Source organism: Onychostruthus taczanowskii, unplaced genomic scaffold (genome assembly GCF_017590055.1).
Source record: "Onychostruthus taczanowskii isolate IOZ18803 unplaced genomic scaffold, ASM1759005v1 scaffold90, whole genome shotgun sequence".
NCBI lineage: Eukaryota > Metazoa > Chordata > Aves > Passeriformes > Passeridae > Onychostruthus > Onychostruthus taczanowskii.
The window spans coordinates 2556066-2574011 of NW_024506994.1; the positions used below are offsets into that span (position 1 = coordinate 2556066).

The 17946-nt window shown below is 47.9% G+C and overlaps 1 protein-coding gene across 3 annotated transcripts in view; it reads right to left on the minus strand.

Annotated features, from left to right (window-relative positions):
• Window positions 1-3109: 3109 nt before the first annotated feature.
• The window catches only part of GATA4 (GATA binding protein 4), a 28482-nt gene continuing 13645 nt past the window's right edge, over window positions 3110-17946 (minus strand). For 2 of the 3 annotated variants that reach the window (XM_041426209.1, XM_041426207.1), the window contains 5 exons: window positions 12006-12175; window positions 9091-9216; window positions 8483-8570; window positions 8079-8224; window positions 3110-7466 (listed from right to left, as the gene is read on the minus strand). In XM_041426209.1, the coding sequence (XP_041282143.1) occupies window positions 7284-7466; window positions 8079-8224; window positions 8483-8570; window positions 9091-9216; window positions 12006-12175 (713 nt within the window). In that variant the 3' untranslated portion in view covers window positions 3110-7283. The remainder of the gene's footprint in view (window positions 7467-8078; window positions 8225-8482; window positions 8571-9090; window positions 9217-12005; window positions 12176-17946) is intronic. The other variant, XM_041426208.1, reaches the window with a different exon arrangement.

Here is a 17946-nt window from a genome sequence, read left to right on the forward strand (position 1 = left end):
TCCCACCTCATGCCAGCCTTTCCTGTGCTGCAGCACAAACCAAATCCCTTTTGGAAGGGTACAAGAGGAAAACATGTTAGGGAACATAAATTAATGTCTTAGATCCGTGTACAGATATTAAGTGGTCATCAAAACTAGATTTAGCAGCGTAAGAGACTAAGCTTTAGTCCTCTGCCTTCAAGGGCATGTGATGATTATTCACAGGCCTGCTCTAGTTTTATTCAAAAAATCTTCATATTATGTTGATCATAAGACAGCTAAAGGATGCTTCTGCTGCCAAAGGCACCAGCAGCAGTTTGGATCCCTGGAAACAGCTGGGCACAGGCCATTCAAGAAAGTCTGCCCTGATTTTCCAGGCACTGGTTTCATGTCAGGCAGCACAGATTGAGCACCAGGACAGCCCTGGGAGCCCAGAGCTCACATCCCAAGGAACTTCATCACCTGCAGAGCTCTGACTGCTGCTAAGTCAGCTCTTCACAGCTCCTTGTGAGAGACTGGAAGTGCCAGCAGCTTTGTAAGGTATTAATGCTCACACTGCCCCAGCTGTAGCCTGTCTGACAGCAAAGGAACACTCCTTTAGAGGGAAACTGCCCTGTTCCCCAGCACATCAGAACCACCAGCATCTGCCATCCTTATCCCATGTACCTGATTCCCTTATCTCCATGTACCTCCTTATTTCATGCTTTTTACTACAGACCCACTTCAGTCTCATCCAAAGCACTCCCCTCTCCAAGGAGGAAGGGAAGGAAAACCATCCCCAGCCCTCTGCAGGGCATGACACCCATCTCACCATGAGCATGGTACTGAGCTGGTACCTCTGCAGGTCTGGGACAGGGAACCAGGCCTCCAGGACAAATCCTCCCCTTGTATGGGCTCATTCCCAGTCCTTGAGGCCAGACAAAAGCCCAGCACCCACAGCAGAACAGAGCAAGGACAAGGCTCATGCAATTCACCCCAGCTCTGCCTGCACCCAGGGATTGCAGGAAGGTTCCCTGTGATCTTACACCCCTGGGCAAGGCACCTGCAGGGACTTCAAGGCACAGCTCTGACCCTCCACACGCAGCTGGGGTGCAGAGCGCTCCATCTTCTCACATTCAGCCAAGTATCAGTTTGCAGCCATCCTCAGAAAACAGGCACTGAGTTCCTACCCTGTTCTCACCCACATCGTCCCAGGGCAATGAAAGCACCCACTGCTTTTCCCCCAAGCCCCCACATTCCTGCATCCATCTCTCATCCACTGCTCTCCCCAGGCCCACCCTGCGCATCCATTTGGGGAGCAGCCTAGGCAGCCTTCCCCCTGCAGTCAGGGGGCGCAGAGCGCTCCATCTTCTCACATTCAGCCAAGTATCAGTTTGCAGCCATCCTCAGAAAACAGGCACTGAGTTCCTACCCTGTTCTCACCCACATCATCCCAGGGCAATGAAGGCACCCACTGCTTTTCCCCCAAGCCCCACATTCCTGCATCCACCTCTCATCCACTGCTCTCCCCACGCCCACCCTGCGCATCCATTTGGGGAGCAGCCTAGGCAGCCTTCCCCCCCTGTTCCTCACAGCCCTTCCTCTGCCCTCAGCCACCTCCCACAGCACCTTCACACACCCTCAGCAGGACTGCACACAAATCTCTTCCACCCACCTCTTTTTATAAGGGAGGAAGATCCTCCCTCCCCTCCCCAAAAAGCAGGGGAGCTCCCCAGTTGGCTGCTGGAGGAGGGGTGGGCGGGTTCCAGGTGTTGGCCTCACTCACCCCACCAGCTGTACCGGTTTGTAAGCCGGTTGGACTGGGAAGGAAGCGGGGCAGTACCTGGCAGGGTGATTGGATACTCAGAGCAGGGCTGTGCCCCTGCAGAGTGGGAGGTGGCTCAGCACAGCCCTGGCTGACAGCCTGATTTCGGCTGGAAGCATTCAGGCTAAACAAGGCCTACCAAGTAAAACTCAGTGAGAAGACCAAAAAGCTAAGTCATGATGGTTTTTAAGTGCCCCCAAGGGCTTTTCCCCTCTCTGCTGTGTTTGGGGGCTTTTCCTTATGTACTGAGGCTTTTCCTCGTTTATATTAAAATCATAGTCACAGACTGATTTGGGTTGGAAGGGACCTTTAGAGATCATCCAGTTCCACCTCTCTGCCATGGGCAGGGATACTTTCTACTAGACCAGGTTGCTCCAAGCCCTGTCCAGCCTGGCTTTGAGTTGCTCCAAGCTGGGTCTGTCACCTCTGAGTTCTTCATCCTGTGTTGGCCATTCCAAATCTTATGTATAGGAGGGGGCCCTGTGTGGCTCTGGGGCTTGGGGATAACATTGATTTTCCTGCAATAACTCATTGCTTGGGAATTCCCAGGTCTAGGCAATTAATTTACCAAAGATTTTTATCATTAATAATCTTAATATTTATTAAATAGGAATTTTATATAGGACAAGAAGTAATGGGTGCAAGTTGAAGGAGGGGAAATTTAGATTAGATATTAGGAAAAAATTATTAACTTTGAGGGTGGTGAGACACTGGAACAGGCTGCCAAAGGTGGTTGTGACTGCCCCATTCCTGGAAGTGTCAAAGGCCAGGTTCAATAAGACCTTGAACAGCCTGGTCTAGTGGAAGGTGCCCCTGCCCATGGCAGGGGGTGGGACTAGATGAGCTCTAAGGTTCCTTCCAACTCCTTAACATTCTGTGATTTGGGAAAACATTTCCACCATGAGGGTGGTCAGACACTGAACAGGAACCCAGAGAGGTGGTGAGATTTCCCTCTTGGGATATGTTCAAAACTTGACTGAACAGGTCTCTGAGAAAACTGATCTCATCTTTTCTGACTTTAAATTCCCTGTAATTTTTATATTGTGACCTCTCTGGGACAGGACCCACTTCACCATTTCTTCTCTGGGTGCATTTCATGTTTTCAGTATTTGATCATTTACCCCCTGCCTTCTCCAATAAGCCTACAAGGGTAGACAAGCAGAAAAGAATCAAGCAGAAACCTTCTGGTTTTATTATCATTGTTTTATTTCCATTAGTTCTAAAGGTGTAGAAGTTACGTGGATTGGTAGCCATACTACTTCATAATAGATATTTTTTTACATCTTTAAATAATTACAGCTTGTTCAGTTGGTTGGTTTCCCTCTCCCCCTTACAAATAAGTGTCTGTTTCTGTGAGACCTTCCCAGAAGACCTGGGAAGCTTCAAACTTTATACATGGGGAGAAAAAAAAAAAAAAAAAAGGCAAAACAAAACACCACCCCTGACTTAGTCACAGCTTCAATGTTACATTGAGAGTTGTTGGTTGGTTTTAAAGCTCCCTTGCAATATTCCTGAGCTCCTCCTGGTTGCACCCTCTCCATCCAAGCCCATAAGATTGCAAGTGATCTGTGGATCTTGTCCGATCGATTTACAAAGAATATCTGAAGTGAATCAAGATACTGCACTTGCACAAAGAGCAAAGACATTTAGAAGTGGTTAAATGACCTTCCTTGGCTCCCTGTCCTGGTTCTCATCTGCCCATCTCACTTCAGTGGCCACTTGGCCAGTGCCGAGGTCTGGTTTGACATGCCCAAACCTTGTGCTATAAACCCTTCAGCATCCAAATTTTCCTGATTAGGGATGATCTCAAGGGGAACACATCCCACAAATGCAGTTTTAAATGTGCTGAGGTGTTCTGAGGAGTGGGCCCTTCCCTCTTGCTCCTCAGAGAAGGGATAGTTCTCAGTCCTGCATTTGTGTAGAACCTGGTATGGATCTCATTAGGTTCTCCAACAATAAAAGCAGTAACAAAACCAATAATTACTTTGTCTTAATAGGTCTCTAATAATTGTATCTAATTCATTACCAAAGCAGGCTCTAACTGCCTCCCCCATCACAGGCAGGAAAGCAGAGCTCAGGTGGAACCTGTAGTTTTGTAATTGGCTCCTCTTGCTGGAAGGAGCTGAGTGTCCTGACAGTGGCAGCACTTTAATCCTCTTGTCCTGTGAGTATCCCTTGGTCTGTCACCTCTGGAGTTTGCCATCCTGCTTTAGCCAACCCTGCAAGACATGGCTCTGAGTGATTCCTGGCCTTGGAGACCACGTTCAGCTCCCACAATGACTCCTTACATGGGAATCCCCAAATGTGAGTAATTAATTAGCCAGTGATTCTTGGGAAAACATTTCCAGCATTAGAGCGGTCAAACAGTGGACTAGGTACCCAGAAAGGTGGTGGGATTTCCATCCTTGGGAATATTCAGAAGTTGCCTGAATAAGGCCTTGAGAGACTTGATCTTGTCCCTTCTGAGTTAAATTATTCTGTAATTTGATCTTCAGAAGCCCTGAAGAAAGGGACCTATCAATTATGGTGTGTTTGTACCCCTCCTGAAATGGTGATGCTGCATCTGAGGTCAGTCTCTCACCATCCTGATATAAGCACTGGCTTGAAAAAGACAAAACCTCCTGGGCCACTAGCAGCTCTACAACAATTTTGGGTGATTGAAAAGAACCACAGAGCCTGGTGTATCCAAACTTCTGTTTCTGGTGCAGAAAGGGGAACAAAAAATCTAATTTCTTCCCCTAAAGAGTTGTCCTCTACCCCTAAAGCTGTCCTCACAGCCCCCAGAGCTTTGCCTGTTATCAGGGACTTGTAAATGCTCCTCACTCTGTTTCAAGAATTGTTTTTCAGGCTTTGAGGAAGGCTAAAATCCAGTTAATAAATCTCTATCAAGGGGACATAAGGCAGATATGTTCTGCAGGGATTTTTCCTTCTGGCATTATAAAAGCAGAGTTCTTTCTGGCATCTCTGAATGGGTTTTAAGGGCAGGAGAAAAATCCCACCAGGGAATTTGGCTTTGAGGGAAGGAGGAGGAGCACAGCAATAGGGAAGGGAAGGTAGAGCCAGTGTGAGCCTCCAGATGGAAGGAGAAATGGGGGTGTGGTTGGTCTGGATTTTTAATCCTCATCAGGAGGCTCCACTCCCTCTTGGGGCTTTCCAGGGTAGTTCTGGATGTCTCAGAAGTTGGCATGAGCTACGTGGCATTTTGTGGTGCAGGCTGCTGTGTAATGGCCAGGAATTCACAGCCAGATCCCCGGAGACTGCCATTTGCAAAGGGATTTACTTCAAGGAGGAGTTTAGTTAAAGACCTTCCTGCCAATGGAGAAACACCTGTGTGTTTTCACCTCAAATTCATATTTTTCAGTGCCATTTCTGGCCTCTTCTCTAAAGCCTAGCAGGTCTGAACTAAATCACAGAATTTAATTTCTTTATATTCATGTTTCAAGAATGTCTTTCCCTCATCTGTAATTAGCTGTAATGAGGTTAAACACTGCATTAGCTCCACAAAACAGTGGGAACTGGTGCATACACCACCCAGCTGTTCCCATGGCACCATTGCCATGGTGTTTTTCTCTGGGGAGTGTCGAGGCTCTGTCACCCCCACAAAACCCTGCAAATATGAGCTATGGAGAGAACAGTGAATGCAGAAGGGTCCAGGACTCTCCAGTCACAACCAGTCCAGTTGAATCCTTCTCCTTAGAGAAGCTTTTACACCACAGGGAGGAAAAGGGTGAGTTCAAGCAAAGACAACACAATGCCATTCTTTTGCTTCAAACCTGTCCATGGCTCTCCTCTTCACCAAGTCATGTGCCTTAGTTTGTGTGGAAGAACACTCCTTGTGGGAGTGTTAAACAGTGGGAGGCAGAGGGTGGCACATTTGGGAGGGTTGCACAATCCCCATTAGAGATTTTTCACTTGGTGGTTCTGTACTCGAGTTCTGGATGCGGGGGAGGAAAAGAGAGGAGCTGGGAAGGCAAGGAGGGTAACAGAGCTTGGGAGCAGACAGAAACCAGAGTGAAGAATCTTGCAGGATGAGGTCTCCCAAGAACTCTCTGGTGGACAGGCAAAGCTGTCCTTCCTTGGAAATGTTGATGCAAACATCATGGGAAGCATCTGGTGAAGCACCTGGACTGCCCAGGGGAGGTGTGCTGGAGTTTGAGTTTGTTAAACCAGAGGCAGAGCAGTCAGGGCTGGATTAGGCAGGACTGATCCCTTTGGGAAAAGGGAATGAGTCCTGCTCTTAGCATCTCTTCCAACTCCATTTGCCAGGATTCCCTGGTAGCTGAGAGCCTTATGGGCAAGCAAACAGTCGAGTCTTGTTTAATGGAGTTGTGCTTCTCTTGCAGGCAAGCAAGTCTGTGCACATATTTGATAAGGAAAACAGCCCCTGTCATCTCCAGTAGGGGCTGAAGCCACTGCTTGTTGCAAAAAGTGAAATCCTAAAGGATTAGATGTGGGAAATGGTCACGAGCCAGCTGTTGGGGGAAAGTGGGCACTCACAGTACAGCCAAAAATAAGTGACAGTCAGATTTCATCAGTGGCATCCAAACCAACATAAAAATAGGCAAAATAATTAAATTATCTGTCTGCAAAGCAGTGGCCCAGCAGTGTTAGAAGAGCATCTTTCACTTGCTGTGCTCTTGAATCATCTCTAAACCTGGCTTGTCGCTATCCATCAGGGAAGAGCCCAGCCATTTCCTCCAGGATTTGCTGACCAGCATGGGTCTCATCTACCTTCTTCCAGAAGGTTCCTTCTTCCAAAATCCTCCTTTGACTTTGGACAGACCTACTCCAGGCTCAGCCAACAACCTTTTGGAAACACAGTCCCATGATTTCGTAGTGATAAATAGGAAAGGAGTTACTATTAAATACAGACATTCATGAGCTTTCCAGACCATCTAGAAAAATGAAGACAATGCTCTACATGTGTGAGCTGAGGAGGAAGGGGGATGTCTCTTTTTTTCTCTGCCCTACATCATGTCAAATCCACTGAAGCCACTAAAGAATCTCTAGTGAAGTCTGTTCAGCGAACTGTCCTGGAACTGGCTCTGTTTGGTGGAAGATCACTGAATTTAGGTCATGAGAAGACAACGGCATTTTCTTCTGTTTGGGAAAAGAATGGGTGGTGACAGAAGAAGAGTCTCTGTTCCACCATTGTCTGAGCCTTAAAATGCCAGATATTGTTAAATAAAACTCAAGCACTGTGTCCATTTCTGTGTTTCTGGCTGTTTCATAGTAAGAGGTGACAGTCAAATAGAGAGGCTCATTTAAAGTGGGGAAAAAAGGCTTCAAATCCTTGAGTTACTCTGAGATTTGAGTCTTCTCTGTTCATTTCATAAGAGCTCCCCTACACCTCGGATAAGTTCTCTTTACCGGAACATGTCACAAGGGAAGAGAAGGAAGGAGAGCAGGGGAGGTGGAGACAACATTGACTTGGTGATTACGTGGCATCTTCTTCATCTCTCAAGCAGATCAGCCTGGAGTTCATAGGGAAAGGGCCAGGTTATGCAGTTATGATGTCCCCGTGGTTCTCAGCCAGCACCAGGCTGTTCCAGGAGTCCTGTTTGGAGCTGGTTTGGGGAGACTGGCTCATGGCTGACTGGTAAGCCTGGGGGGAAAGCTTCAGAGCTGAGATCGCAGGGTGAAGGGATGATCCATGTCCGGACATGGCAGAGACTGAGAATGCCTATGGAAAAAGAAGAATGTGAAAAAAAAAAACCTTCAAAACTTAGAGGACCATATAAATTCCTTTAGTGTGGGTTGGTGCTGTTATAAAAATGTGTCTGGATTTGCTGCAGGGCTGGAGATTGCACCCTATGTGGGATACTTTGGGCAGGCTCTTTCTTCCTGTCTCCCTTTCTTTGTAATTCTAGAAACACAGAACGATTTGGGTTTGAAGAGACCTTAATGATCATCTCCTTCCCACTCCCTGGCATGGACAGGGACACCTTCCCCTATCCCAGGTTGCTCCATGCCCCATCCAGCCTGACCTTGGACACTTCCAGGGATCCAGGGGCAGCCACAGCTTCTCTGGGCACCCTGTGCCAGGCCTCCCCACCCTCACAGGAAAGAATTGCTTCCCTAGATCCAATCCAAACCTCTCTCTTTCAGTTTGAAGCCATTGCCCTTTGTCCTATCACTGCAGACCCTTGTAAATAGTCTCTCTCCATCTTTTCCTGCAGCCTCCCTTCAGGTGCTTGTCTTTAAGTGCCTAAATAAACTTATGAGGATGTTCTCCCCATGTCTACCATCCTATTTCCTTTTTTTTTTTCCCATTGCCAACACCTCCCCTCAGTACCTGAGAAACAGGGCTGGGGTGCCCATAGTGAGATGAGAGCCCAGGTTCTGTTTTGATGGGGCGCATTTCCTCGGTGGTCGTGGTGCTGCTGCTGCTGCTGCTGGTGGAGCTGGTGGTCGGGGTAAGACTCTCGCTGCTGGATGGGCCTAGGAGAAACCAGAGGGTAAAACAGGCTCTTTCCAAAGACCTTTCAGTACAGAGTTATGCTCACTCACACAGAAGTGTGTGGTAAAAATAAGTTTTAAAATAGTTGGAAGGGTATTCAGGTATTTAGACATCCCCCATTTTTTAAAAATTTGCCTATTTTGTCATTGGATATCTCTAATTCAAGGGCACTAGGGTCAGAAATACAAGTGCACACACAAATACACATAATAAAATTAATTCCTTCATTCAATACTTACCTGCTGGTGCCTTTGTTTTGTTAAGGTTCTTAGGCTTGCGTTTCCTCGTCTGAATTCCCTCTTTTCTCATGGCTAAAGGCCTTGGGACCTGTGGGTCCAAAGAGAAAAGCACATGGGTTTCTGAATGTCCTTAAGATCATCTAAGAGAACATAATTCCAGTTCTGAGTTGTGGTCGAGCTGGTTTAATTGAAAGCAACAACAGGATGGAGCCCAAATTCCCTGGTAAAGAGATTCAAGATGTGCATCCAAATGGGGATAAGAAGGCAAATCCCACCATGGTATTGAATGTTTTAGGGCCAGAAGGGAACTACAGCTCATGTGTTTGTGCTTCAGACTTGGCTTTCTTGCTAAAGTGCCTGAATTTATGTGGGAAGAATCTGGGCCTTTTTTTATTAGGTTTTAAGACTTATTTGCAAAGAGGACCTAATTAGTAAGTGAGCAATACCCAGCATGTACACCCCTTTGAAGGTATAAACACAACGTAACCTTGAGGGGGACTAAACCCAAAAGGACAGCAGGAAAAGCAGCTCCAGAAGAGCACAGAGCTATGTAAAGAACCCAGCCCCCAGCCTGGTGCCATGAATAACCTCCCACAGCAAGGATTTACCCCGTGGAGCTTCATGTAGAGCCCGCAGGCGTTGCAGACGGGCTCCCCCTCGGCATTCCTGCGCCAGAGCGTGGTGGTCGTCGTGTGGCAGTTGGCACAGGAGAGCCCAACACGGCGGGATGCTGACTGTGGGGACAACAGAGCAAGGAAACAGTGAGCCCTGCAATGCCCTCACCAGCAGTGCCCCACATCCCAACCAGCTCGCTCCACCACGCCTCAGGGTTCCCTCTCCTCTTGCCTCTCGTATTTCTCTGGCTTTTTATCTTTTTGCCCCTTTGCAGTTGTCCAGCTGCCTCTTTCTGCCCCTCTTGCCTTTCCACTCACTCCAGGAGTCATCATCTCAGATGGCACCAGGGACATGAGATAGAATCACTGGAAAAGACCTCCAAGACCATCGAGTCCAACCTGTGACTGATCACCACCCTGTCACCCTGCCCAGAGCACTGAGGGCCACATCCAGTTGTTCCTTGGACACCTCCAGGGATGGGGACTCCAGCACCTCCCTGGGCAGCCCCTGACAATGCCTGACTGCTGTTTCAGTGAAGAAATTCTTCTTGATGTCCAAAGTGAACCTCTGCTGACACAGCTCAAAGTTCTGTCCTCTCATCCTGTCCCTGTTTCCTGGCAGCAGAGCCCAAATCCCACCCAGCTGCACCCTCCTGTCAGGGAGTTGTGGAGGGCCAGAAGGTCCCTCCTAAGCGTCCTTTCTCCAGAATCCCACATCCCTTGAACAGAGCCCCAGATCTCCAGCAGCTCAAGTGGCAGCTTAGAGAGCCCCTGTACGTGTACACACCTACACTAAGGTGTCTGGATCTGACCATCCTGCTTTTTCCTGCTCCCAAGCCCTTCCAGGCATCATGGCTACCCAATAAAATGTCATCAATACCATAAATGTTACATATTCCTTGCTGGCTTTGTGCTATGTTGTTTATAGAGCTCAAGGGGAAGATAAAAAAGAGAAGCTTCCAGCAGCGTTTTCCTCCTCTTGATAAAGAGGGATAATTAATAGGAAGCCTCACTAATCAATTAGTGCAGGGAGCAGACTCAAAGTTCCTTTTCTGGGTGAACTGGTTCAGTCAGGCTCAGAAGGCAACAGGAGAAAGCAACAGGCTTCAAGCCATATAAAATACAAGTTTTGAGCTGGGAAACAGTGGGAGGTGGAGGAAGAAAAAGCCACATCCTCCACACCTCCCTGACTTTTGCTATCATCCTTCAAAGCTCAGGCCTTAGAGGCCAGTAAATGAGAGAGGGAAGGTCCTGGGTGCCGGGGTGAGATCCTGCCTGGATCAGTCGGTCTCTGGAAAGGCGTTTCACAAGAGGGCGCTCGGTGCCTGTGGCTGCTGGCAGCGCTCGGGCTGCCCGGGTCACTTTTGTCACTCGTAGGGGACGGCTGGGTTTGGGCACAGACAGGGCTGAGCGATGCAAAGGGCAGGGCAGTGTGGGGATGGAGCCTCGTGGAAAACAAGGAGTGTGGAAATCTGGCTTTTAGCTTTGGTTCATGATCATAGAATGTTATGGAATCACGGAATGTTGTAGGATCATAGAATTTTAAGGGGTTAGAAGGGATCTTAAAGCTCATCTAGCCCCAGTCCCCTGCCATGGGCAGGGACACCTTCACTAGACCAGGTTGCTCAAGGCCTTACCCATCCTGGCTTTGACTCTCAGGGTTGGAGCATCCACAGCCTCCCTCAGTAACCTATTCCAGAGTCTCACCACCCTCACAGAGAAAAATTCTTCCTAATATCTAACCTAAATTTCCCCTCTTTAAAGTTGTACCCATTGCTCCTTTCCTGTCACTCCAGTTCCTGATGAAGAGTCACAGATTCCCTGTAGGACCCTTCAGATACTGGAGGGGGCTGTGAGGTCTCCACAAGACCTTCTCTTTGCCAGGCTGAACAGTCCCAACCTTCTCAGCCTGTGGTGATGGACTCATGTCATTGGAACCACAGAGACCTTCCCAAAACCCCTCACTAAAATATACAGGGAGCAGCAGATTATCAACACTGAGCTCACAGAATCATGGAGTGGTTTGGGTTGGGAGGGACCTTAAAGATCATCAAGTTTCACCCCCTGCCATGGGAAGGGACACCTTCCACTATCCCAGGTTGCTCCAAGCCCCATCCAAACTTGCCTTGGGCACCCAGGGATCCAGAGGCAGCCACAGCTTCTCTGGGCAACCTGTGCCAGGGTCTCAGCACCCTCACAGGGAAGAATTTCTTCCTAATATCCCATTTAAACCTGCTCTTTCAGTTTGAAACCATTCCCTGTTGTCCTGTCATCCTTGTAAATAGTGTTCTCCCCATCTTTCCTACAGGCTTCCTTCAGGAAAGCTGCAATTAGGTCAACCCAAAGCTCTCTCTTTTCCAGGCTGAACAATCCTGTTCCTGTCTCCCAGGTTCCTTGTGCATACCCCACCCTGAGCCCAGAGGCTTTGGGATGCCCTGACCTGCCCTAAAATGGAGGCTTCACCTCACCCAACGGATCTGGGAGCAGAGTATCCAAAAAAAAAGTATCCAGAAAAGTCACCATGAAGTGAGGGGCTCACCCAGCAGTGACCCCTGTGGATAAGAGAAGATGGACTGGTCCTGTGCTGGAACTAGAAAGAGTTGCCATTCCTCCAAATATACCTGCAGTGATACTAAAGCAAAGACTGGCTTTTGCTGAACTGACACCACAAATCCCAAAATCACCCTGTGTCCTACAGCCCCTTTCTCCAGACACTTGCCTGGCTGAGTGTCTGGAGAACTGCTCCAGGCAGTACCAGGGCTTGGAGTAACCCAAGCATGAGAAAATCTGGCTTGTTTTGAAAGTCTGGACTTCAGCTGGAGAGATGGGAGTTGAAACACCCCTGGCATCTCCAGCTGGCCGAGATTTCTTTGCCTCCTCCTCCTCCCACGTGTGTGATCTTGACTTACCAGCCTCCTCTGGGGTTTGAACAGGGGCCGGTTGATGCCGTTCATCTTGTGGTAGAGTCCGCAGGCGTTGCAGAGGTAGTGCCCCGTGCCATCCCTCCTCCACAGCGGGGTGGACATGGCCCCACAGTTGACACATTCTCGCCCCTCGGAATAATCATCAAAAAATTCTGCTGCCAAGATGGGAGAGAAGGGAAAAGACTCCATTAATTATGTGGCTATACCTTTAATTGCTGCTCTGCTTCTCAGTTTAGCCCAGAAGGGGTATTTCAAGAAATCACAAATATTCAGATTTTATAGAAATCTTTTGCAAGAAACAGGTCTTCCTTCCCCAAGGAAGCCCCCCCGGATTATTGGGAAGAGGGACTCGTTTCCTTGCCGTGGCTATAGGACTTCTGTGGCAGCAAGGATGTGCTGGGACACAGACACCAGGAGACAGAAATAGAAACCTTTCCCTTCTGCTCTGATGTTATCCAATTTTCAAGATTGGCCATAGCCAGGGCAAGCAGATCCAGGCAGGTGAACAACCTGGTTACAATCAAGGCAGATTCCTGAGACCATGGATAAACATAAACCCCACAGAGCAGAACTACCCAGAGGTCAGGCAGGTGCGTCTCAGCTGGGTAGGGAAAACCATTCCATGTGCCTGCTCCCCATGGGAATGCTCCTCACCCAGCCCCTCTGCTGGGGGGAATGGCTGCAGAGAACCAAGGGGAGGTTCGTGTGCCTTCACCCAATTTTCTGCACAGAAAACATCTCCTAAGTTGCAGCAATCCACATGAAGGTTCCCTTCCCAGTGGAAGGAGGCTGGAAAGGGGTAGTCTTTAAGGTCCTTTCCAACCCAAACCATTCCATGGTTCTGGGATTCAAACCCCAGCTCAGGCTGACTGATAACAGGAATTGTTGGGAATTTATGTTTGTTAGAGGCTCAGCTTTTGATGGAAATCTCTATTGTGCTCGATGCCACACTCCAGGGCCTGCTGCATTCACCCACTGCATTCCTGGTACATCCTGCACTGTGGCTCAGCTGCAGCTGGGATTTGAGGAACAATTGGGCACGGAGTGATAGGAGAAGGGGGAATGCATTTAAACTGACAGATAGCAGGGTTAGGTCAGATGTTAGAAGAAATTCTTCTCTGTGAGGGTGGGGAGTCCCTGGTATAGGCTGCCCAGAGAAGCTGTGGCTGTTCCATCCCTGGAAGTGTCCAAGACCAGATTGGATGGGTCTTGGAGCTACCTGGGAGGGTGGAAGGTGTCCCTGCCCATGGCAAGGGCATGGAATGAGATGAACTATCTAAGGTCTCTTCCAACCCAAACCATTCTGTCATTCTCTGAACTGCCCTGGGCTGGGCCAGTCCAATCCCTCTGACTGTGACAGAACCAGGAGGTTCAAAGGTCAGCACAACACAGCTCGACCACATCATCCTTTGGAAAGACACAGCTCCCTCCCCGTTCCATACAAACCCTTCCAGAAACCAAGAACTTCACTGTATTTTTTGCTCGTCCACCTGCTTTTTTACACAAAAATCTCAGCTTCCTGCTGGAAGACAATTGTTCCCCAAGGAGCAAACCAACAAAATTTGGCTTCTGGCTGAGTTGTGCCTCAGTCCCATGTGAATTCTCTGATGTCTAGCAAGGGTTATGTTCAGACATGGCCTTATTTTCTCTTTTCCCCAGACTATTTTTGGAAATTCTGCAGGAAACTGCATAACCGTGAAGCGGCCAAAGGACAAAAAAATTAATGAAGTGGCGCCAGTTAACAGAGACAAATATTCACGTGAGCATAATTCTCCCTAGAAAATCAGGCTAAAAATGGCAGGAGATTACACCGTGTGCCCATGGGGAAATGGTAGAGAGCACTAATTTATTGTACCCAAGCAGCTCTGGAGCCAGAAAAGCAGGAATCCAGTATCTTCCCAGCAGCTTAGGAAAATCTCACTACCCTGGGGCAATTCTGGTGGTTTCAAAAAGATGGGAATCCCTCCAGGTGACTTTTGTCCATATGGATTCAGTGCTACCATAACCCTCACTTTCACCCTTAAAATGACCATTGAGTCACAGCCAAAATCTAGATCAAATAAACTTCCTTTGAAAAGAGAAGGGGGTTGGAACAGCTGGTCAGGAAAGAACTCGTTTCCTTGAAAAATCTCAAGAAAGGAAAACATTTCACTTTTTTTTTTTTTCATCTTAGAAGTTGTTGAGGTTTTTGATTATAATTTTCCAAAGAAAAAGCCAAAGTATTTTTGAAGTAATTTTTTTCCTGTAAAAAATGCCTTCTTCTTCGAAAATAATTAAATACAGAGTTGTGGACATAATCCAGGGAGAATTTAGCAGAGCAGAGGTAATCAAAAGGTAACAATTAAAACTTGAGTGATTTTAGATCTGCCTGTGACTAATTAAAAAATATGGTCTTTCTTGGAGATTTTTCCACCAGGAAACCAAGATAGAAAAGTTTTGGGTTTTTTTTAATAAAAGACAAAGGAGAAAATTCCTAACAGTTCTTCAGAAATGTTAAGAATTGGACTAGTTCTTGAATAAGAAAGTCCCTCAAAAAAATGTCAAGTATGGATATATTTCTGCTGTTAGAAAAATGTAAGTCTCCTATCTGCTGGCAATAAATAATTAGTTGCCAAGTGTTGAGTGTTGTTTCCCAAGAGGGGGACACCTCCAGCTCCCGTGCCACGTTATTTTCAGTGCTGGTTTCTCATCGACATCCAAAAGAGGAGTGCAAACCTTGCCTCGAGACCTCTCCTTTCCCATCTGCATTGGACTGATAGTCTTTCCTTTTTCTTTGGTGCCTTTGGGTTGGTTTTTGGGTTTTTTTCCCAGTTTCCTTGGGATTTGGTCTGGAACATCTCTCTCAAGGGACTTCCATAGAATCACAGAATGGTTTGGGTAGGAAGAGACCTTAAAGCCCATCTCATTCCAACCTCCTGCCATGGGCAGGAACGCCTTAAACTACCCCAGCTTGCTCCAAGCCCCATCCAAACTTTCATTGGTTGAAGTTTCCAAAAGTCTCCTTCTGCTTCCGTGGCAATAACATTTGTGAGACTTTCCCCTCTCAGCAGCAGGCAAAGGTGATCCTTGTGAACGTTCATAAACAGGAATCATTGGTGTTTGAGACGGGGCAGGGACAGACTTTGTTCCCAGGGGACACTGAGGCTCCACGCAATGGGTGGCTCTCCTTAATCACAGCCCCTATCAGATGGGTGTGTCCCCTCCAGGCACCACCCAGTGCTGAGTCAGATGACACCAGCAGAGTTCAACCTCATTAAAAATACTCCTGCAGCCCTGACAGAGCAGGGAGAGCTCCTTGACCTGGGGAGATATCACCTGGAGGAGAGATATCCTCACCTGCTTCAAGGAATGCTTTGGGATGGCACAGGAGGTGTCTTGAAACTGCTGGAAGTTGGTTTAGAGATGATTGTATGGGCTTGGTGTGTGTCATTTATTGAACAAAGGGTGTTTGGGCCCTAAGGAAGGGGGGAAACAAGGAACTGGATTTCTTTCTAGAAGAAATTATATTTTAATAGTTATTATTTTATATATATATATATATATATATATATAATTTCACAACATCACTGAACTCCAGGATTAAGTCGTCACAGGGATTTTTCTGAGCTGTCCTTCTGGCCAGACATCTCACCTGCTCTGAAGAACCCTGAAGATGTACAAAATAATGAGAAAGGGCCACCTGAAGACCCGCAGCCTGTGCAGTTTGATGTGGGTGGGTGTTCAGGACCCAGGAAACCAGAATGTTCCCAAGGCTCAGAGCCCACAGGAGCTGGGATCTACCATCAGGCTGAGCTAAATTGGGCATGGAGGTCACTGGGCTTCAAATGCACTAATTGTTTAATTTGTCACTGTTATTAATAATGGGGATTAAGGAGACTCCCCAGGAAAAAGCAGCAAAATGTTTCCTTGGCTTCTGGCTCAGGGCTGGAGCTCTAAATCCTGGCATTATGAGATCCCCTGACACTTATTCCTTGTACTTTGCAGCCGGGAAAGGAAACGTTTATTCAGGCAGCAAATGGCCCAAGCGGCTCCTGGAGGGCTCTGAACAATGAGGGGGGAAGGAAAGGCTCCCCCAGTCGCACTCAGGGCAATAATTTCCGTTCTGTGGCACAGGAGCCGCTGCCTGATAATGGAGATTTATGGGTCCATCCGGTGACCTCTGTAATGGCCTTTCTGCTGGAAAGATTTACTCCCTCTCCCAAAGCCAGGTACAGCCAGCACTGGGACAGGGTTGAGGGAAGGATTTGCTGATCAGGCTGAGGAGGACGTCAGCCCACGGCTGGGGGAGCCTCATGTGTGCTGAGTGGCCTCATCTTCCTCTTTGAACGTTCAGCTTCCCCACGTGCCTTTGCCAAGCCCTTATCTTGTATCTTGGGATCATTCAGTCCTTTTTATGGGCTGGGTCCCTGGTGTTGGCTAATCCTGATGGCCTTCTACTTAATTCTTCATAAAACCCTGCCTTTAGTCAATGAAGGAGCTTCTCACATGAAAGCAGATCGTGAAATCTCACTGAATGACCAGCGGAGAGGATGAATTGCATCCCATCCCTATCCTGGTCATCAACTTGCTGTGTAAAATGAGATTTTTTTCCCCTCACATCTAATGTTTATGAGCACTGCAAGGTCCCCAGAGCAGGAAATGTCATTTTTGTGTTGCACAACAGCCTGCTAATCTTGGGTGAGGCCTTGAGTACTCTCATGTCAGAAATACTTTCCACAATGGGATATCCAGTCCACAGGGAGCCAGGAGTGACTCTTGAGTGGGACACAGGGGTCTGGTAGGGAAAAAATAATTCTTGGATGTGGCCCTTGGTGACACTTGGTCGTTGGGAGAGGTCCTTCACATCCACTGAGATCAGCATATACAGACAATGCTGAGGTGATCAGAAAAGCAGATTGGAGCTTTCCCTGCCAGCACGCACCTCCAGGACATCTGGCTCACCAAAAGTCTGAGGAATTTTTCCTTCCCAAACAGAAGAACCAGATACCCACTTGCAACTCAACCCAAGGCTTGAGCCTAGAGTGTGGCTTGAAGTGGCTTCTTTCTGCCATCTCTGCAAACCCCAGCTCTGCCAGCCTGGCACTACATCCATTCCTAAGTCCAGACCTTTGGGCTTTCTGTAGGAACCCATCCCTGGAAGTGGTCCAGGCCAGGTTGGATTGAGCTTGGAGCAGCCTGGGGTAGTGAAACTTATGGGGTGGAACTGGATGAGCTTTAATGTCCCTTCCAACCCACACCATTCTGGGATTCTGTGGTTAAATCTGTTTGCACAGGAGAGATCATTTTGAATGCCTAAACCTGATGGATCAGGAACCTAAGGAATGATAACAGAAAAAGGAAGGATTTTGAATCCTTCAGTTCAGAGCCAGCAGCCAATTTATGAATTTCTCTTCCCAAACCATCCTGTGGAAGGGGACAAAGAGCCCTCCCTACCCTGGTTTGGGTCAGACCCTCCTGCATGAGAAACAACGAGGTTGTCTTCTACTTCCCTCCAACCCCCTCCTGCTTTCACCCTCTCTGGATGGAAAGAGACTTCCATTAATATAGCACTGGAGTTTTGTTTACAGCTGGAGAGATATTTGATATCAACAGTTCCCCCTGCAGAAGTGTCTTCTCAACCCAATGAAGCAACTCAGCAAAGGAGGAACTGTCCTTCAAACACAGCCAGGCCACTTAGAGGCTCTAAACACAGCCTGAGAGCAGTTTTCCCAGCAGAGAAGCAGTTTCCTAAAACAATTTGTTATGATAAGAGGTGAGAGCCACGATCCTGTGTATACACAAACCCCAAATGGACTCTCAGGGGCACTCGCAGCTGAGGCAAAGGACATGGACACCCTGGAATCCCACCCAGGACACCCTCACCTTCTGCTTCAAGGGACAGCCACAACAGCATGGCAGGGAAAACGGGATTTACCATTCCCAGCCA